This window comes from Penaeus japonicus, unplaced genomic scaffold, assembly GCF_977035675.1.
Source record: "Penaeus japonicus unplaced genomic scaffold, GWHDUDI00000001_assembly GWHDUDI00000014, whole genome shotgun sequence".
NCBI lineage: Eukaryota > Metazoa > Arthropoda > Malacostraca > Decapoda > Penaeidae > Penaeus > Penaeus japonicus.
In genome coordinates this window covers 13,286,394-13,308,849 of record NW_028234416.1, presented here as the reverse complement: position 1 = coordinate 13,308,849, position 22,456 = coordinate 13,286,394, and the positions used below count along the sequence as shown (strand labels likewise).

Sequence of the window (22,456 nt, the reverse complement as noted above, 5' to 3'; positions counted from 1 at the left end):
CTGTAGGCTATCAGAAGGTGACATGGCCGGAGTGACACGTGAGGCAAAGAGAGAGGGCGAAGGTGACGGCGTGAGGTGACTGAAATTTCATTAACTTCTATAATGCCGCGACGCCTCCCGACCACAGAGATAATTTTCTTTACCCAGACTCGCACACAAAATAACCAGAGGTTTACACGGTCGCAGTCTGCAGGCTGACTCACAGGACCGCAGGGAAAAAGCCACAGAAGAAAAAAAAATGAGACGAAAGGCAAAGGAAAGGGAACGAGAAGTGCATTTGTCACTGCCCTTAAGACACACCTCACTACCTTCCATCGGCTGACACCTCCTCTCCCTCTCTCCCAAACCGCGCCCTTTCTCTTGCACATTTGCTCAGTGCACAAGACCCCGCCCTTCAGCCTTCAGGAGAACAAACACCGTTGACAGCGAGGGCGGGCCGGGCACTACATACAGTTTGCCTAAAGTAAATGGTCCAGTTAACATGGCGCGGCTGCTAGGCTGACTCCTGACTGGGGGGGGGGGGGATGGGCGTGATGCGAGGGCGTGTATTCTTCGCCATTGTTTCGGGGGAGGGTGGGAGGGTGGGGGGTTGAAGAAGAGAGGAGGGGTCAATATTTGCATCTACGTTAACGGACCGGATGACTTGTAGAGATGAAATCCTTAAACCACACTCTCGCTACTAGATTCGGGAAGAAGCAATCAAGCATTATTTCCCCCGTGTTCACTAAGCTTCCCCAAACACAGATCCTGTATAAATATCATAACCATCCACTAACCACACTTAAATCAAATCCTTTGCTAAATACCTCCACGCAATCACTCGGAGTAAATATTGAAACATTAAGATCAAAGTCGACACTGATACTCTACTATCGTATCTGAATGAAGATCTATTGTTTACATAAACATCTGAGAAGACGGCAGAGATAGGTGCTTAAGGTTCTACCACCACTTGAAAGGCATAACCTCTGGCGTGGCTATGAAGTGTAAGGACCGGGCATAGTGGGGGATGCGTGAAGGGAGAGGGAGGCAAAGAGGGGGTAGGAAAGAGAGGAGATGGAAGTGGAGGGGAGATGAGGGGAGAAGAGAAGAGAGAAAAGGACAGGAGAGGAGGGGAAGGGAGAGGAGAAGAGAGGAGAGGGAGGGGAGGTAAAAGGGAATGGAAGGGAAAGGATAAGAGGGGAGGGATGGGATGATGTAGGGAGGGAAAGGGAGGAGATGAAAGGGAAGAGAAGGGAAGGAAGAGGGGAGTGAAGGGGAAGGGAGAGGAGTGGCGTCAGGGGAGGAGGCGTTACGTGTGAAAGGCACTGTGCTCTCAGTTACCAGGCCGCTCGCGCTGTCACGAGGCAGAGTGATCACCACGCCCGTGACGCGCCCATTACCACGCTCGGAGTCTTTGATTATTTCCCCGCCCGTCTCCTCGAACTTCGGCAAGACTCTCGGCGATAAGAGAGCGAAATGACTGACAGCCGCCATAATGAGAGGGCGATGCGTAGGTGGCACGTCCTCGGAGTCTGATGCCACAGGATATTCCCACGCCAAATCTGCGCTCGAGATGATGCGACACGTGGATGCTGCCGACGGGGATGCGGAAGGAGGGGAAGGGGGAGGGGGAGGGAGGGAGGGAGGGAGGGAGGGAGGGAGGGAGGGAGGAGAGAGAGAGAGAGAGAGAGAGAGAGAGAGAGAGAGAGAGAGAGAGAGAGAGAGAGAGAGAGAGAGAGAGAGAGGTGATGTTTATTCGCGTGTGGGCAAGTGTACACGACATGGTGGCCAGCGGGCAGGTCTGTCCTACTCATGCTTACTCAAGGTGAACTGCCCGCTGTCTGCTTGCACAGGCACCCCCACCCTCACCCCCACCCCCTCCCCTTTACCTCCGCGTGCCTGCTAGCTGACACTCCTTGCTAGCGTAAAGTCCCTTACTTAGTCTCTGGTCGTAAAGAAAGGCAAGCTACCAAGCAAGTCACTTTCCCAATGATACGAATATCGGGTGTTACAACTACAGCCAACTCGCACTTTCTCGACATGATGAGTAAGAAGTATAACCCCTGTAGGCTCTTGTGAAGTAACTGTGAACCGTAAGAATATGTTGTGTTTCCTTGCCCCCCCCACTCCCCACTCCCCCCTTTTCCTCCCGCCTCGACCATCTGGTTCCTCCACACACAAGAAAGTGGAAACGTTACATCACGTGCCACTTGCGGAGGTCTCTCCAGCTGTCATATCAGGATTATAACACCTCACTCACTCACCGGTCGTCATTGCAAAAAAAAGAAGAGAAAAAAAGAAAAAAATGAGGAAGTGTCGAGCCGAGTGAACCATATGGTCACCGTTCGCTTGTAGAAAAAAAAACGTTTTTGTTATCTGTCACCAGTGTTGTTTTGTTACCGTGTCACTCTCTTCGCTTTCCATCTTATTCCATACCCGAGAGTCAGTGGATGAATGCGTATTGATTCTGCATATCGCTTAAAACTATCCCGAGGTGTGGGCTTCCGAAAGAGATACACCGAAAAGCGAAAACGGCATTTACAGTTTCGTTCTCGGCAGGTTACCGGAAGACGGTGGGTCGTCACCTCTACAGATTTATGACAGCGTCAATAGAGTCAGGAATAATTCATGAGCTGCGAACGGCCATTGTCCGAGACAAGGTACTCGACATAGATTTACAACCCGGGCGGAGGGCAGCTTTTACGGGCGCAGAGGCTGCTGTGGCTGGGGCTGGCCGTCCCCCAACTCACGCCCGCACGAGAGCAGCCCCAAAGACAGAAATGCTCGCATGTCGCACGTGCTGCGACTGGAGCGACCGAGGCTTCCGGGGAATTGCCGCATAACACGCACCTTCAGATTGCTCTCCCGCCGACTGTTTCTCCGAATAAAGTGCAACTCCGCCTCGCCAATCTCTTCAGCAGAGATTTTTTTCTGACAAGCTTAACTCTTTTTTTCGCGCGGGAATAACTCCCCCCTAAGCCAAACAAGTACAACACTACCATAACAATGCTCGCAAACACGCATCTAATCCCCGAAGCGTGCAGAGCTAACACTGGTAACGAGATCAAGCACAACTGGCCTGCACTGCTTGAATAAGTACAAAAGCTCCCCAAAACCAGCAAGCTCAGAGAGAAATAAAAATCACCCCCGTCTCCGTCTCCCCCTCCCCCTCCCATCCCCTTCCCTTCCTCCCCTCAGTTAATTCTCGAAGCCTCACTCCGCAACACTGAACATGGTTGTGTTTCACCTGCATTGAGTCGCAGGAAAGGTAAAACCCCCCCCCCCCCCCCGTGTGCCACCATGGGCGTATGGGATTGATATCAGACGTCCAGGAGAGGCTCGGTTCTGACACACGGACGAATGTGACACCGCCGGATGTGGCCGTGGGTGGCAGAGGGGCGTCGATCGCGGCTTATCATCGGCTTACAACAAGACTGCTGATTGCCTGTTGTATAAGAGGCCGTTTATAGAGCTCCACTAAACGGTATCCGTCCCGAGGTTAACCACATCTCTTCGCGATAACCAGGAAATACGAAGTACAGCCTGGATTTAAATGTAATACAACGACGTGGCCCGAGTTGTTCCTCCCCCTCCCACTCCCCCTCCCTCTCCAAAATCCAAACTGTTCACCTACAAACAGCAACTACACCTGAGCACTACCACCTGAGCCCTCGACCACACACAAAAACGCACACACGCACGCACTCTCCGCCACCTGCGCCATCCCATCCCAAGCCTCCCATCCATCCATCACCACCCACGCCATCTAGCCCTCCCCCCCTCCCCTCTGCTCCCCCTCCACGCACTGTTGACAGATGGCGGGTATCGTGGCCACACCTGAAGGTCTTCCTTAAAACCCTCACGACATCCCTCTCCTCCGCCCCGCCTTCGACACCTTCAGAACGCTTCCACAAGAAACGCCACGCATGTCCTGTCATCAAGTCACCCGAATTACACCAAATTGCACACTTAAGCGCAAAGAAGGAAAATCATGGGACCTACAGAGAGAGAGAGAGAGAGAGAGAGAGAGAGAGAGAGAGAGAGAGAGAGAGAGAGAGAGAGAGAGAGAGAGAGAGAGAGAGAGAGAGAGAGAGAGAGAGAGAGACTGAGACTATACATCAAGGTAGATTGTCGCCATTACGAGCGGGACTTTTCCCCATCATCTTCTGGTTTATGCTTCGTGTTCAAGTGTGAGGAGGGGAAATGAAGGGAGGAGGAGGAAGGGAGGGAGGAGAGAGGAAGAGAAGGGGAGGAGGGTAGGAGAGGGAGAGAAGGGGAGGAGAGAGGGAGAGAAGGGGAGTAGGGGAGGAAGGGAGGAGAGAGGGAGAGAAGGGGAGTAGGGGAGGAGGAAAGGAAGAAGGGAGGGGGAAGGCGAGTGCGTGGGTTTTAAAAACGGAGTGTGACGGCCGGATGTGACGCCGGTTCACTCAACGGAGGGAAAAAGAGTTCGAGAAAAGGGGAAACTTTGAAGCACTACTGTGACAAACAATTACTTTAATCGATCTGCTTGTAATAGAATATTTTTTTCGGAAAATATATTTAAATAATATGAAAACATACTTCAATCTCATATATTTTTCTGTATTAAGACCCAACCCAATAATCCTAGTCTTGAAAATCCCCAGGGCTGTGCGAACAAGGAGATGCAGGTGAGTATAACTGCCTCAAGTCGCTAAGGTCGCGCTTGTCATGACTCCGCATTGGATTCTGACCTTTGCGGCGTCGGCGTGACAGGTCAGGGGTCAGGTCAGGAAGTAGCGTGTGAGGCGTTTGTAAAGCGAAGGAATTGGGGCGGGAGGGGGAGGAGGGGGAGATGGAAAAGGCTTACAGGTTTACCTCAGGTGCTAAACAAGGGATTCTTCGGAGATTCTCTCCAGAAAAATACTTCTCTTACGTTCACAGTACCATCATTAGCATATGGATATTTCAACCATCATCCTGGGATTTTCTTGAACAGAAGTCATCATTCGGATGTCATGAAATGCATGAAACAGATACTTTCGTTTTCCTTAAGCTAAACGGTCTAAGACGCTCCAGATGTTGTTCCAGACAACAGTTGGTAGACAGAGCGACGCGGCGACTAATCTGACACTGATAGCTTGTAGGTACAGGTCGCCGAGCTGTTGCTGTCTGAGCTCGTATGCTTCCAGACTTTCACTCTCCGACCCGTAAATTGCAGAGAGAACCGCTGCCGATTGCGACTTTTGTTTTCGAACACGTGACCTGTGATCTGTATGATCTCACTTCGCTGTTACTCTCCACTTCCGTTCACGATCATCGCGCCCACACGATCTCTTCCTCAACCACAGGGTCGCAGATAGATCGCTCGATCATCCTTTCACTCTCTTGCTCTCTCTCTCTCTCTCTTGCTTTCTCACTATCTCTTGCTTTCCCTCTCTCTCTCTCTCTCTCTCTCTCTCTCTCTCTCTCTCTCTCTCTCTCTCTCTCTCTCTCTCTCTCTCTCTCTCTCTCTCTCTCTCTCTCCCTCTCTCTCCTTCATTCCTCTTTTTTCCTCATATCCTACATGTCCTATTCACCGTCTTCTCTCCCTCCCGCCCGCCGAAATGCTGCCGTTTCGCCCGCTATTATCCCTGCCCCATCCGCTGGCCTTACATAACATCCGGCCAAAACGTAAGCGCGTATTGTTCGCGTCTAACCCGTCCCTTTTCTCTCTTCCTCCCGCATCCACTCTCGAACAGCGCTAATCGCCTGGACTTTCTCCTCCTTCGATGTTCGTCTCGGTTATCACTCCTCCTTCACTCCCCTCGTCCTCCTGTCTTCTGCCTCTTCCTTCCTTCCTTCCGTTCCCCGTCGAGCGCCTATAACTAATATCCGTCCACTTCCTTCCTGTAAAACGCCCAAACTTCCTCGCCGATCGCAACGGTTCCTGTCCTGTCCCCTTAATTGCTGTTCCAATCCGATAATTATTTCGCTCGGGAGATCCCCATGGCCCGTCCGACTTCCGCTGCTCCACCAGCTCTAAAATAATCCTCCAATATACAAGGTCTATGTCTTTTTTCGGGGTGGGGGTGGGGGGGGGGGCAAAGGCACCATCAAGAACGAGAAGAAAATGTCGGAAAAAAAGGAATACAATGTCATTCAATCGTTATCTTCCTCGAGAATGTACAGCCTGAGCGAGGAATAAAAGTACTCTCGCTTCCCACACCTTAATTTAAGAAATTAATTTTTCTTCGACCTAATGGAGGTTCGTAGGACGCCCTCGACAAATCCTTAACCCGGCGACGAAGGCTGCCATACCGACCGATATTCCCACGACAGTAGACGCGAAGGACATGCATACTGTGTAGGGCACGTGATGTACCACATTTCACACGCTGTCTTGAAGGAACCTTAAACGTGAAAGATTTAATGGCATGTCATTAGGATGTCACATTGTCTAGCTTTGAATTGATGGGAAATTATTAGCTATCTAACAAAATGTGTTATTTGTGGAGAATGATTGATTACTTGTCCGTTGTCATGAGCCTCATTATTCTCATATAGAATTAAGCGAAGGAAGTCTATCAATGTTACGACATCCTGCGCAAGCGATGCCACGGGAAGGAAGCGTTCCTCCACGAATGATGTATCGCCGACAGAACAAAACCCCCCGTGAGGCAATTCACGCAATTATCAATGAGCCACAATTCCATTCATCCCGGAATCCCGTGCAACACAAACGCCAAGGCTCCTCACACGCCCACAACCCCGCCCGTCTTTCTCTTAGGTCTCGATGCCATGGGAACCGCATATTTCCCCTCACGTGTTCCTGCGAGGTTCTTCCTTGTTCTCGCTCGCATCCTGCATCCCTCGGCTCTTCAAATACGATAGGCCTACGTCAGGAACTCCTTAGTCCCCTGCCAGACCCGCCCGAAGGCCAGGGATGATAAAAGATAAGGAGCGCCCTAGAGGCCTCATCCCCGCAAAACACATACACGTAGCCCTCCCACAATAGCCTTGGGTAATGATCGTCTATGGGGCGAGGAGAGTCGCGTTACAGGCCTGACATAAGGATCAGTAGGTCCTTTCATATCCCATGATTAACGACCTAGCCTGCGCCGTCGTGAATGTCCCTCCGGCTGTGCGACATCGAGTGCGACAACAGCTTGCACGTGTCGAGTGAATGGGGCCACATGAATGAAATACCTCGACGCTCCCCTATGCAATGGAGGTTAGAATTCCGAGCCATTGAGCAACGGAGGGCCATTATCGCACATATAGGGCTGTGCGGACATTAATGTACTCGCTTTGGATATGGTTGTCTATGGAGAGAGAGAGAGAGAGAGAGAGAGAGAGAGAGAGAGAGAGAGAGAGAGAGAGAGAGAGAGAGAGAGAGAGAGAGAGAGAGAGAGAGAGAGAGAGAGAGAGAGATCTTGAATCGAGAACAGACGGCAATTGCTATACGCTTACGTGCTTTAAAGAAAATCATATCTCGACTCCCTCTTCATCATGCAAGCACTGGAAAGACATGCACAGCTTCGAGCGCATAAGAGCTTTGTACAAACAGCCCCGGGCGGCGTGACTGGAAACTCTCCGAGAGAGTTTAGGCGAAGATCCCTTACTCATCCTCAGAGACTCATCTGCTTGAGCACTTATCCCGTCTCCTCGTGTAGCTCTCAGCAGGTCACTCATGCGTGCGCGATGAGGCAGCTGAGACTCCTCCCTCCTTTCTTCCTTTCTTCTCTCTCTCTTCTTCCCTTCCTCTTCGTCCCTCCCTCCCTCCCTCCTTCTCCCCCTCACTCTTTGCACAAGGAAGTACTGGGATATCATATGAAGAGAATACATCGACGACATGAACATCCGATGAATGTTCGGTCTCTGAAAAGGCTTTCTATAATAATAATAATAGAGATTCGCGGGAGGGCCGTGGTAGCAGAGAAGGAGGGTGGGTAGGAGGGAGGGAGAAAGGGAGGGTAGGAGGTAGGGAGAGAGAGAGACGGAAAAGAAGGTAAAGGGAAAACGTTTCGGAAAAATAAATCAGTGGCTGAATTTCCATTAAAAGGGACACGCGGGAAAGGAGAAACAAGACGGGGGAAAACTCATAATTTCATATAACAGAAATGAAAAAAAAAAGATTTTGGTACAAGGGTGAGGTGAAGATGAGATTTTTCCTACCTGGCTCCGGGTAGACCCACAACGCCTTCATAATACCACTAGACAAACCTTTATCTCCTCCCCCCTTCTCCCCATCTTCCCCAGCTAGGCCTACCGCGCGCCATAGTGACATCATTGTCGCCCGACGGTTACAGACGAGGCAAAAAATGCACACCATTTTAGGTTGTACTTGAAACCTATTGATGGGAGTCGTCGAGGCAGGGAAAACACAACTACCATTAGACGCAAACAAATTGTAGGTTGTTACTTGTGGCTTCGACAGCGAGTGGATGAAAAATGTGGCCATTGAGAGGGAGTCTGTGTAAGCGATGGCGGACATAAACAACATAGAGGTATTATAAGGTCAATGGAACCCTTTCTATTGAGATCACAAGTGGCTGTCATCGGGATCTGAAGGGATTCGAATCGACGCGTTCGAATCCTTTCACTGGCGTCGAAGCTCGATAATTCGCGGCTTCGTTTAGTGAGTAAGAGGTTCCTCCCTCCCTCCTCGCAGGTTTAGTCACAACAGATATTCATCACGAGGGAAATCCCCGATTCTAAGAATAACGACGGTCATCTCTTAATTAATCACTCGCACACTAAGCATAACGATAATGACTATTTGGACCCACGAATTCTATACTACAATGCAGGAGACTGACAAGAAAGTACCATTGTCCATTTCGTCCTATTGTTCTGCGGACCATTTTCTACTGTCGCATAGAAATCCCGCGGCCTGCTGCTTGCCACCGCGCATTCATTATCCATCAAGGAGATGAAGCTACGCATGGATTTGACAGTAATGTATGGCCTATCGAATTAGACATGAACCATAAACCATACATTTCTTAAAAGAGCACGACGCACAGAAAGCAATGCGAGTTTTACCCCTAAAAATAGTCCTTTTTTTACAAAAGAACTGTATGCATTATCAAGCAGGCGTGACTAATCGATTGAATTTCGGTTTGCGATGCTCTCCACGTTGAGTTTGTATTTCTACCCCCCTCCCCCCTTACACTCTTTAGGTACAAAGAGGAAAACGACCTCTTGCTGGTCTGCGTGAAGCTCGTAAATTAACCCCTCAAGAGACCGAGAGAGAGAGAGAGAGAGAGGAGAGAGAGAAAAATGGAGAGAAAACACCAAGATTTGGATACCACATTGTTCGGCCGAGCATATAAAAGGTCCATCCCTCGACCCTCCTGCATTTTATCGTTTCCCAGCCTTTTGATGCGTACGAGAGGGTCGCCGATTTTAATGCGTGTTTGGCATTGTGTGATAGGAGATCGAGATGGAAGGGATACAAGAAGAGCCCATTTAAAGCATTGTGGGGTTGAGTGTGGGGGGGGGGGGGCTCGGGGGGGGGGGGGGGTTGTGTCGCGGTTTTATATGACGGGTCTTACCATCCCGCCGGTATATTTTGTGACTTGTTTTCCAAAGTCGCTGTGAAATTACATGTCTAATAAATTTCCGAGAGAAATAACGACTCCGGGGCAAGAAGGGGAAAGCACTCGGCAGAAGAAAAGAATAAACATTAGAAATAGAGAAGGAACAATTACTTTTTTCTTAGGATGGGGGGAAGGGTATCTTTTTATTTACAACACAATCCTGGGTTCACTCGGAAAAGTGTAGGTCAACAAAGAGCAGGTTACGAACGGATGTGAGTTGCTGCCACACTGTTCCGTCGGGCCGTTACTCGCAGAGAAGTTTCCTTTCACGGTGTCTTTGCGGAACCTGGCTTCCTCCCGCCCTGTCACGGGACACTTACCGCTTGCCAACGCATCATCAGCCACAAATTCACTTTGACGAAACCGAGTACTAAAATCTGAAGAGATTCTAGCCGTTTTTGTTTTGCTCCCGAGAAGAAGAAAAAAAACTAAGCGCCCGGCTCTATTTGTGAAGACTCAAAGGAGTTCGTTTCATGGAGAAAAAGGTTGGCTGTCGCAGGACCTCTTCCCCCCCCCCCTCCTCGAGGATCAGGTACGGTGCCCGGCGAAGCTTCCCACGAGGGCCCAACCCCTCCCTTGGCACTAAGCTCATCACTCCTGAAGATCCTAAGCAAATCCAATCAGGGACTGTCACAGCCGTTTAATTCGGCCTCGCGTTCCGTCACCCGCGAGCTTAATCCCGTTCGCAGGCCTTTGGATCCGAGCGCAGGGTTGAATGAGGGCTGGGTCTAGGCCTAGGGCGCGGCCCTTTATACACTGCCTCTAAGGTATACTAAGGCCAAATTAAAGTCGCATGTGAATAGGATCTTAAATAAGCCGATCGGTTAATGTACTTTACACAGAGCAGAGAACCTCTTCCAAAGAACGTCAGTGCAGATATATCGCCACGAGTGGCCTCGTCTTGCAGAAAGATTGGTATGTCTAATCGCGCTTCTCTTCGCCAAACGCCGGCGAAGACTACTTGTTCGAGGCTCACGGGCGTGAACGCCATAGACTCCTTGCGTACACTTACGCCACTCAGACTATCACGGTCGACAGTGCGCGCCGGGATACGAGTTTGGAGTCGAGGGTCGCATGGTTGCTTCCGCTAAACTGAGTCGAATCTGTTACAAAGGCTGTCAGGGGAGAAGAACTGAGCAATCAAGGGCGTCCCCCTTACCCTTCCTGAACACGGTGACAGTACTCACTGACTTAGTGGTGGGCGAGGGGACGCTGTCACGGTAGGCCACATTAAAGTATCTTTCCTCCTCTTTCCCCCTCCTCTCTTTCTCTTCCCCCTTTTATAGAAAGGCAAAATATTTCCCACTCCCTGTTGTAAGCCTTCCATGCGTACCCTTTCACTCCGAAAATTCTACCAGAGAATAACATAACAAGCATTCCGTCCGCGTTTGAGGAGGAGCGAGGACACAAAGACCTCTCTCTAGTACGGCGTGAAGACCGTCTTTCTCTCCAGCCGTCTGTGTGCCGCCGCCGCCGCCGACCCCAAGACCTAATCCCCTTAAAGACATCGACTTCGACCTCTCCGTCCTGCCAAACTCTCCCGGTTGCCTCGCAGGTTTGTGTCGAGTCACCGACTAATATGAGGGGCTGCAGGTGAAGATGGTCAAGGGCTGAACCGTCTCGAATTATACGCACCGAAATGAATCTAAGTTATAGGCGGGAACAGAAAGCTTCCTAACTCATAAATTTCGTCGTTAAGTCACCCCTTTCTTTTTTTTAACCTTGTTGTCTATTTTTTCCCGGGAGTAAAACAAACATTCCTGTGGTTCAAGTAATGCCAAAAATGCCGGAGATGCCACGTCTCGTACAGATTAAGACGAGGACAGAGGGAGAGAAGGAAGGAGTGAGAGCGAACGGAGGTTCCAGCAAGCGAGGGACGCCGAAGGGGATCAAAACACACATGTTACAACACATCCTTTAAGAAAGCGAGAGAACGTGAAATGCAAACGCCAAACGATTCAAATTTCAACCGCGGGGATGTGTCACTATTACGAGCAAACCAAGGAGCCTAACCATGGCTGCCCACACAGTTCATCGGACAAACTACAAACAATATCCTCGGGGTTGTGTCGACTGTTGTTCCATTATCGTAAGACCTAAGATTTTAGCGCAGGGATCGAGGCAAGTGCGAAAAGCGTTAACGGACGGAAATGCGCGCAACCACTGCGTTTAATCTAGAATTCGTTTAGGCCTACGGACGGCTCGTCGACTCGTGAGTGAGTAAACGAGTCATTTCCGCCGTGTCGACTGATTCTCAAGACGATAATGTCCGTTATGATTCAGTCGATAAGAATCTTCATAGAGGCTTATGAATATTCAAGATTTCCATTCGCGTCGTGAACTTCCTCTAAGGTTGAATTTTGAAAATCCAGGGCCGCACACACTCCCTTCAAGAGATTTTCTTTTACAAGATTTGTATTTAAATCCTTCCTTAAGAAATAAGCGATTCTTAAAAGTTTCCATAACATACTATACCAGGAGCGACTGGAGCCTTCCTTTCCCTCCCCTCCTCCCACCTCCTTCCCCCCTCAACCTAAGGGAGATACCTTAGACCCGAGAACTTCACCTAGCCCCCCTCCCTCCTTCCCTCCCCTCCTGCCCTAGCCCCTCCCCCCACCATCCCCTCCCCGCCGCAACGGTCCATTGGCTGGAAACTCGGGTGATTGGAGCCATTGTTGTGCACGTCCAGGGCAGAGATGGTGGGGTGGTGGGGTAGGGATAGTGGTGGTAGTGGTGGCGGGGGAGAGGGGGGTGAGGGAATGGGAAGGGGGAGTTGCTATCAGGGAAAGGGAGAGGGGAGGAGGAGGAGGAAAGGGTCCACATAAGGCATGATGGAGTTGGCAGGGGATGAAAATGAGAGCACGGCTGTCGTTCCTTATTCGTAGCAAGTCGAGATCATGTCGCTCACACACACACACACACGCACACACACACACACACACAGAGACTCTTCCTCTCTTGCAATACGATCACAACAAAAGCCGAAACTCGATTCGCAACGGTCAGAGCCGTCGGCTTGTACTCCTGCCGCATCGGGGAAAGAGAGAGAGAATATCATTCGAATTTTCAAAGTCCATCTTGTCATGAAAAGGGCGTCTTTACCCTGGGTTTCATTAGATATTTGTATGTGTGTGTGTGTGTGTGTGTGTGTGTGTGTGTGTGTGTGTGTGTGTGTGTGTGTGTGTGTGTGTGTGTGTGTGTGTGTGTGTGTGTGTGTGTGTGTGTGTGTCACCTGCAGCGCACCCGAGACAACCAGGGCGGGCGGGTTGCAGAGGTTGATGGCAAAGCAGCTGCGCGGAGGGAGGCTGGCCGGGAAGGTAAGTTGAGGGGGAAGGATGGAACGAGAAAGGCAAGGATAATTGCCTTATGCTACCTGCGATATAATCACCCATAGACTGCTCTCGATACGTTAGAGCTTGGAGCTTCTTGCAACCCAAGAGCTTGCATACATTAGCTCTGCAACCGCCGCGCGCGCAGCAATTTGTTGGCAAAGAGCCTGAGACTCGGCTTATTAAAGGTGAAACGTCGCCCGAGTCACAGGCTTTGTTTCGGGCGAATCGTGAGGAGCGAAAAAATACGGAGGGTGTGGCGGCCCCCCGTGGAATAGGGGCAGCGGGGCCCGCACTGAGAAGACTGACAGGTCGAACTCGAGTTAAATGGCGGCGGGAAGCTACAAACGGCGACGAACTCTTTTTTGCGAGTAGCGGTACACGGGGCGAGTGACGGCGAGCGGCGACGGCGAGCGGCAGCGGCGGCGATGACCCTTCCCGTTGCTGACGTCTACCTGGTGACAAGTGACAAGGAGACGCCGTTTGTACGGGCGTTGCTCGCTCGCGATGCACACTCGGAAATGCCGTCGAAGAAAGAAAGAAAAGCGAACGAGCGAGCGAGCAACAAAGAAAACATCCGTGGAGAAAAGGAGGGGGACGTATGAAGGGTAATGAAAAGGAGAGAGACGTAGGAGGGAGGGAGGGGGAGGGACGACTATCCGGAGAGAGGGAGGTAGGCAAAAAGGCAAAAAGTCTGATGTAAATCCAAACAAAGAAGAAAATATAGGGAAAAAATAACAGCAGCTCGACGCACAAAAGCTACGGGAACAGAGAAGAATAGCAGCACCGGAAGTTGCCATTTTACAAGAAGCCAAAATCGTCGAGGTTTGGAAGGGAGTCGCAGCAGGTGGGGAGAGGGGACGGGGGGGTGCAGGGGGAGGGTGTTGCTTGGGGAGAGGGGACGGGGACGGAGGGGGTTGCCTGGGGAGAGGGGACGGAAGGCGAGGGGGTTACGTGAGGCCAGGTGGGAAGGGGAAGAGGAAGCAGAGATCTAGGAAAGCAGAGGGGATAAAGACCCGATGTACAGCGGAATGGGATTAATGGAGGATGGATTAATCGGGGTTGTTGTAAGGCGTTCCGGGAAGGACCGCCCGGGGAGGGAAGGGGTCGAGACAAGAAAAGAAGGGGTCCTTGTCCACAGGAGGAAAAAAGCAACGAAATTGCATGAGGCAAAGCTCTGCGGAGATAAGGCTACCCACCCACAAGAGCCTACGATTACACGGGAGCGAAGAGGCCCGACAGAAGCAAATCGGAAGCGCGCGGTCCGTGACTGCACTCCGAGGAAGATTAAACCGCAGGTTAGACGACCGTTCCGACGCGTCGCGCTCGATTTGCGCAAACGGATTCAACAACTTCCATCGGGACTCTGGACGCACCAACTGACGCACACACCCAGACGACGTACACGAAAACGAGCAGACGACAAAGACGTTTTCTTTTCATTTTCGAAGGGTTTCCAAAGCAGCTGATCTCGACGGGAAAGGAAAAAATCTTCACGTGTATATCAGTGCTGCGAGCGGTAACCATCAGAGCCTGCCACTATGACTCACTCGACGGACTGTGAAGACGCCGACGGACCGGGACGGGGAGGGGGACGGGGGAGGGGGAGGGGGAGGGAGGGCGAGGATGCGGCGGAGGAAGAGGAGGAGGGGAAAGTGGAGGAGGAGGAGGAGGAGGAGGAGGAGGAGGAGGAGGAGGAGGAGGAGGAGGAGGAGGAGGAGGAGGAGGAGGAGGAGGAGAAGAAGGATAAGGTGAAAAAGGTGAAGGAGAAGGAGGAAGAGAAGAAGGTGAAGAAAGAAAAAAAGATGAAGAAGGAAAAGAAGGTGAAGAAGGAAAAGAAGGTGAAGAAGGAAAAGAAGGTGAAGAAGGAAGGAGAGAAGGAGGGAGGAGGCGGGAAAGGGAAGCAGAGTGAGGAAGGGCGTTTTGGCTGAGACAGGATGTACTCCAGAGACCCCACCACGCTGCCCTGCGGTTATGTCGTCACACTCTCATTCTTCTTATGATGCATATCAACAATAGGGTGAAAGAACACACACAAAAAAAGAAAGAGAAAGAAAGAAAAGTAAAGAAACGTCAAAATAAGCAGAAGAGAGAGAAACCAAACATACTATAAAATGCAGACGCCCCCCCCCCCCAAAGGAGAGCCGCAGCGACACCCAAGGAGGCGTGGCGAGACCGGGGCGAGGAAGGACCTGCGGGAGTCATGCACGGACGCCCGTAGTGACGGCTGGCGAAAATAAACGTAGGCGCACACAGTAGCCCGCCCTAACATTAGCAAGATCAGGAGATTAACACCCAATGCATATTTGTGCCAATGTATATTTGGCCGCGTATGTGCGTGTATGTTCTGGGGAAAGTATACGTGTGCGCAAAAGGCAAGGATGCACTCCCTATGTACCGGAGTGTATTCCTCTGAAATCCCAAGGACAAGCAAGCCGTTTGCGTGTGGACCGAAGACAGAAGACTTCGCACTATTACGCGGGTCACCACCGTAACACTGCGTCCAGCGCTACCTCCGGCCCCGCCCACTTTTGCCGACGCTGACACGCCGCGACACCTACACGTGGTACGCTAATTATAATGCACAAGGAAGCATGAAAAATGTAGGAGGAACAAAACAGCAGAATGTGTCGGGAGCTCATCAGTCGTGCTCACGTGGACAAGCGATAATGGCGGGTTTCACATACGAGGGAACAGGTTTGTCTTCTAGTTGAGCTTTGTGTATACAAACGTGTGCGTGCGTGTATGTGTGTATGTAATGGGGAAATGGGGATTGTGCGTTTCTGGGAACAAGTCTGTATGAGTCAGTGAGTGTGAGTAAGCATGTATGTTCATGAAGCATGAATCTGAAGAGAGTGATTAAGAACGGATTTTTTTTGTACGGCAGTGATGCCAGGGTGAGTCAAGCAATCTCCGAGAAGCGGGAAGATGAGTGAGAGCAGAGAGCCTCTGTGAAGTCGCTCGAACAACTCTTGATTGGGGAAGGTTCGAAAACGGCCATGATAGGGGGGAAGGGGAAGGGGAAGGGGAAGGGGAAGGGGAAGAGGAGGCAAGGGGAGGAGAGAGTCACTCCCTTCTCGAGGCCAAGCGAGGGAAACGCGACCGAGGCCGTAAAGGCAGCTTGTGTTACACGAGTTCGGTTCTGACCCATACCCTCTTCTCCTCTTCCCATGGCACATTATTCTTAAGAAGAAGAAGAAAAAAACAGTTTATGCCTCCCATCCCCGACACACATAAGGGCAGTTGCGGTGAAGCCGACTCTCAACGCAGCAACATGAGCCGTTCTCAGTGACCACAGAGTGCCCTTAGCCTTCCCCTTGTGACGCCGCGGCCTCGCCACTACACACTATACGTGCCACAGCACACTCCCCTCTCCTCCCCTCTAAAAAAGAGTGGGGGAGGGGCGAGCGTTCGGAAGCGGGCTGTTACGAGCGCGGAGGGACGATATGCAGCGCGCGAAATATGCGGGAATAATGGAGGATTCCTCGAGGCAAGGTAACTACATTCTTGATGGCGTGGGAATGTATTTAAAATTTCTCGAGGTCAGTGTCGTCGAAACCGCGTTCGTTCCCCTTGGCGTGAACAAGTGGTCAGGCGAGGGGACAGAAAGGGGGTGGGGTGGGGTCAGGGGGGTCGGGGGGTCAGGAGGAGGAGGAGGGAAATGTCGTGTCTTCGAGTCGTTTCAGCTCCGTACATAAACTGTGGAGTAAGTGACGTAATTCTAACCACCAACTAGAGATGAATAACCTTAAACGTATAAAAATTACTAGTATTCACCATGCTATGTTTTTCCCCACTCGTGGAAAAAAATCGTGTAAGAGGAGAGCGAGAGGGCAGGGCAATAGTTAAGGAAAGGGCAGGGAAGGGAAGGGGAGTGAAGGGAAGGGAAGGGAAGGGAAGGGAAGGGAAGGGAAGGGAAGGGAAGGGAAGGGAAGGGAAGGGGAGTGAAGGGAAGGGAAGGGAAGGGAAGGGAAGGGAAGGGAAGGGAAGGGAAGGGAAGGGAAGGGAAGGGAAGGGAAGGGAAGGGAAGGGAAGGAGAGGGGAGGGGAGGGAAGGAGAAGAAGCAGTCCAGGGGCATGCCGACCGCCGGGTACTCCACTCGCTTCGTGTCGGGGCACCAGTGGTCAGTGCCCGCGCACGACTGCCCAGCAAGCAAGCAGTACGTCAACCTCGCCCCTAACAATGCAAGGGCCGAGAGAGAGATCGACCGACCGACCGACCGACCCGCCAAAGGAGCACTTGCTTCCTTCGCGTGACTGGCGGCACACATGCGTCGGAGGCCCTACAAGTGACTCCTTTTTCAGAAGAAACTGGAGAAACCTTGCAAGAATCAGGGCCAGGAATCTCCGCCGCTCCAAGCATCTATGTCACACTCCCGTAGATTAACACCCCTAAACGCATAAAACTAATAACGACATGTAAAGAAGCCAGATGACAGCGGGTAGCACGCTATGTGTGTGGGTTTGTGTACACACACACATACATATAGACATGGCTTTAGATACAGATATAGATATACGGCATGGATATAAAGATAAAGATAAATAGACCTTAAATTTCAACGAAGTGTCAAATTTCGGCTCTAGCAAAGTACCAGAACCAGCGGCATTATTTCGAGCGAACGCGACAGACCTCCAACAAACCGATCGTTCCCTTTCCAAGCTAACCTCCAGCTCGCTAACCTCCAGCTCTTTTGCCGACCTAGAGTGCCAATGCCCGCATACATTGGAATATGGTAATGGATATGATTCATCCAAGGGGATAGTTACGAGATCGATACCACCTGCCAATTGTGAGTCACGTGCTTCGGCTCACGGGCTGCTGATGAATGACGTCACACGAGACACTGTCCTGATGCAATTGTGGTAATTTGCTCAGCCGAGCACGCTTCGCCTGTCGTTTATTGAAATTAAATTGTGCGATGGCGCAGACACCGTGAAACGTATAAAATCTATTTGAATGACGGTATGGCCAACAACCCTAGCGTCGCCATGGTCATGAACGACACCAAATAAAAGGTTTTCCGATTGATAACAGTCTCAAAATCCAATCATTAAATAATTAGCAAAAAATCACCCCCGTTTGTATTGCAGCGAACACGGTATAGTGGAGCATATGGTGACTTGTTTCCCCTTCCCCTCCTCCCCCGCCCACCAGCATGATAGATGACGCAGTGTGACAATTCGCCAGAGTGAGGGCGAAGGCGCGAGAAATGAGGAGATTAGGATCCATAGCCTGGTCCTCCTTGCCAGAGATTAATCGGAATTAGGACCATTAATCGCTCATGCCCACCTATGCCCATCTGTGAATGCTCCATGACTGGCACTCGGTCCGTTACTAACACAACCCCCCCCCACACACACAAAAAAAAGTTGAACTACAACCTTAAGACCACCTAATATCATTATAATGGATCAAAGTGAAGCTTAGTCTCGATGCAAGACCCCGAGATCGCCGCAGCTTAATAACCCACAAAGCGAGAACTTTCTTTAATTAGAAAGCTTTGCGAATGATACGCACGCTGGAAACCGGCCACCACGCGCAGGGAAAAGAGACTTCCACGGAGGCTGGAGTAATAGGTGATGAATCCGAGGCTAACGGAAGTCGGGGAAGGATAAGAGAGGATAGAGAAAGGGTAGAGAAAGCCTCAGAATCCAAACAGGGGGAGAGGGCAGAAGGGAAGAGAGAAAAGCTAAAGAGAGAGAGGCTGAGAATCCAAAGGGTGAGGGGAGGGTAGAGGAAGTGGGTAAAGATAAGAGAGGATAGAGAAAGGATAAAGAAAGGCTGAGAATCCAAAGAGGGGGAGAGAAAGGATGCCAGGGATACCCCCCTCCTCTCGCCAGGTCCCCCCCCCCCGGGTTGCTTTCTGTACAAACTTGGCACTGATAAATGATCGGCCTTTCTCGCTACGGCGGCTGGAAGTGAGCCAATTTCTCATAGCACAAGAATGAAAGCATTGTTTACTATTATCCTCATGTATGGAGAGGGTTACGCACTCTATAGAGATGATAACTTTGTCGAGAGGGAAATCTGCCTATGTTAAAAGAAAGAAAGAAAAAAAAAAACGGTAGGGGAATTTCATCTGACGGGGGGAGAAATTCTGTCCCTAATGCTGGAGAAGTGGAGTGAAAGAGAAGTTATTTCACGGGATTTTTGCATCTTGAAAAGAGTGAAATGCCGTAGGATATCCAGGTAGGCCACAAATCTGAAACCACAAATATACATGCGGGGGAAAAAACAAAACAAAATACGTCACTGAATCACACTTAAATCACATACACTTCACAACACACATCCTTCATCACAGTCATCACAAGTCACCTTTTTTTACAAGACGCTGTTAGCTCCTCGGAAGACACTTACACACACACACGTAGTCCATCCATCCAGGTACACAAACACGCTCAACTCCGCGCACCTGAGACACTCCAATTCACGAGAAGAAAAAAAAATATCACCGCTTTCCACTCACCCTCGACACTTGAAACACTGCCGTGCGCTTGCCAACTTTATCTGTCTTCATCTTGGCTATTATCACGGGATCACACTGCACGTAAACACGAATCCATGGTTCTATAGCGAGGGAAACACATATAGGCTAGCGACACTCACACTCCTCCCACAGGTAAAGTCAGAGGTGTACTGAGGCGTCGAGCGTCTAAGGTGAAGTTTCGCCCTGAGCCGCGCGGGGGTTGCCAGGGGTCGCCACCCTTCTTCATTATCGCTTGTAGATTTATTTCATTATATCGGTTTCTGATTGTTTAATGTATTTGTTTTGATCGTGTACGACGTCTTCATGTGCGACGATCTGATGCTTAGTTTATCTTATTAATATATAAGCCGGGAGTACATGATCAAAGTTTACGAGTTAAACTTTCTCATCAGTTTAATATCTCGAATAAAACTTAAGAAACCAACTTTATTTGTTAGAATCTCATTCATCCAAAGATACATTCCACAGAACAACATATAAACAACAGAAATAAAGCACTGAAGAGAAATTACACCATAAATATTATGAAAGACGGCAAACTTACCAAGTGAAATATAGTTCCTTAGAATGAAAGAAAAAAAACAAAAAAACTACGAACACCCAAGCCGTGAGAGAAGAAAATCATACCATTAATTCAGCAGATATATTAACGCATAAAAACATCAACTTCTAATACCCTCAGGCCCGACCCACACGCACACACGTACACACGCACTCACGCACACACCGATCCATACGCTTTGTTATTTGGCGTCACTCTAACTTTCGTGACGACTTAGTGAACTCTATCGCCGTCGGAGAAATAATTCGAATAACATGACGACCAAGATGCCAATCAGATACAGATTAGGCCGCGATGAGACGTCAGATCCAAGGAGTTACGTAACAAGAACGTGTCTACCACACGCCAACTTTATTTGGCGTTACCTGTTGCTGGATGGAAAAGCGCCCGTCAGTCTGGGAGGTGTGCGTAGCCGGGAAACGCTTCTCCGCCGTACTACGCTCACGCCACATATCTTACCGCAATCTTACACCTGTACGTAGTAACCCCCCCCCCCCACTACACATAAATACAAGTGCTTTATAGCTGTACCAGTTTAATTCGGCTTGTACTTCGTACTTGTATCAGTTTATTACGCCACAAGGGTTCAAATACTACATCTCCGAATCATGAATCCACGTGTAAATGTTTACATTTGTACTGACTGTATCTAATACTCTTTAAGAGATTAATAATATACGGTCAACACTCCAGACCAACTCGATACACATATATTCAAATTTTATTAATTCAACACACTGAACTAATCGAATAAACAGTCCCCATCAAAACAAACCGACGTTCCCGACAACCAGTCTCACGAAATCTACCACAAAGACACACCGTCCACGCCTCCACAGAAGGAAGGAAAAGAAAGGACCCTTCGTAATGCAGTGCCACAGACACACCTTTGACGCGATATCGACCCGTTTCTCGAGGCCAAGGTCACGACCCCCGCCATCATCACGGAGACAGTCGAGTGACATGACCACCGGGGATATCAGTCCTCTACGGGCGACCAGGGGGCATCTTTGACCCCTGGGTGGAGAAAGGGGAAGGGGGGGGGGTAGGGGAAGGGTGAGTCCTAAGCTCGGGGATCTGCCGGAGTGATATTATGCTAATCTGACTCTTATTGTTTCTGTGATGAATGTTATTACACTCTATTAAGCGACGTCATGTATATTCAATCGCTTCAGAAAACTGGACACTCAGCACTTTCATACCTCTAAGCACGACATGCACTTAAAAAACAAATCGACCATCGCTTTTCAAAACACTGAATCCCACAACGCGATCAAATCCCAAGACGCGAGAACCGGCTGCCGCAGACGGGGATTACGGAATGGAATCAACGCATTCCGGGCGCAAGCGGCATTCCGGCCTCGTCCTCGGGAGCCCATGATATGAGTCTTTTCAATAAACGTCTGACCCAAAATAAACAGCCATTTTGAGGGGGCCTTGTCCACCTTTCAAAGCCCCCGTCTCGGCCAGCCATTGACGGGATCAGAAGAACCCAGGTGTTTAGGGCATGGGAGGAAGAGGAGCCCGGCAGAGTCTGATACGGGAGGGGGGACGCTTCTTGGCAGGAGGAGGAGGAGGAGGATGACGGGAAGGAAGAGAAAGAAGAAAGGGAAGAGAGGGAGGAGGAAGAGGAGAAGAGGGAAGGGAAAGAAGAAAGGAAAGAGAGGGAGGAGGAGGAAAGAGAAGAGAGGGAGGAAAAGGAGAGGGAAGAAGAGGAGGAGGAGGAGAAGGAGGAAGAGGAAAAAGAAGGAACCATGCCATTACATCCCCAACAAAAATCCGCAGCCACGTGAAACAGTAAAGAGGGAAATGACACGGAGAGAATTTGCAAAAGGAACACGAGTGGAAAGAAAAAGAAGAAGAAGAGAGAGAGACGGCCGAGGGAGAGCAACAAAGGCGAACGAGAAAATAAGTAAGGATGAATAAGCAGAAAATAACGGTGAAAATCGGCAAGCGGCCAAATAAGGAAGAAATGAAGAAAGATAAAGAAATAGAGAGAAAGGAAGAGAATAAGGTAGAAAGAGATGAAAATATGGGAGAAGAGATGAGAAGAAAAAAACGAGAAAAGGAAAAATAGAGCGGAAAAAAAACAGACTGGAAGGAGAGGAAAGAATAAGGAAAAAGTAAACAAACAAGAGAGAAAGCTAAAAGGAAAGAGGTAAGAAAAAGAGAATTGGAAAGCCAGACAAGACAGAGCCGAATGACAAGAGAAACAAAAGAAACAAAAAAGTAAAGTGCAAGTAAAACAAATCCGAATAACAAACAAACAAACAAAAGAACCCAAACGCCCCAAACGAAGAACAAATAACGGGAAAAGGGACACAAGGAAAAACACTAGCAGAAAAAAGGGGAAAACAAAACAACGGAAGAGAAACAACAGGGAAACAAATAACGGAAATGTGACGCCCAGAAAACGAGTGAAAACCAACGAAACTAGAAAACGGGAGAGAGAGAGAGAGAGAGAGAGAGAGAGAGAGAGAGAGAGAGAGAGAGAGAGAGAGAGAGAGAGAGAGAGAGAGAGAGAGAGAGAGAGAGAGAGAGAGAGAGA

General features: G+C 49.9%; 1 protein-coding gene across 3 annotated transcripts in view; it reads right to left on the bottom strand.

The window, feature by feature from the left end:
• ec (ubiquitin specific peptidase echinus) overlaps window positions 1–22,456 on the bottom strand; it is a 255,405-nt gene that overhangs the window by 40,907 nt on the left and 192,042 nt on the right. Inside the window, exon 1 of one of the 3 annotated variants that reach the window (XM_043010575.2) lies at window positions 19,326–19,506. The exons of the other annotated variants lie outside the window; for them this stretch is intronic. Coding sequence (XP_042866509.2) covers window positions 19,326–19,376 — 51 coding nt within the window. The 5' untranslated portion in view covers window positions 19,377–19,506. Of the gene's footprint in view, window positions 1–19,325; window positions 19,507–22,456 lie in introns of those variants that run through there. 3 annotated transcript variants of the gene reach the window in all.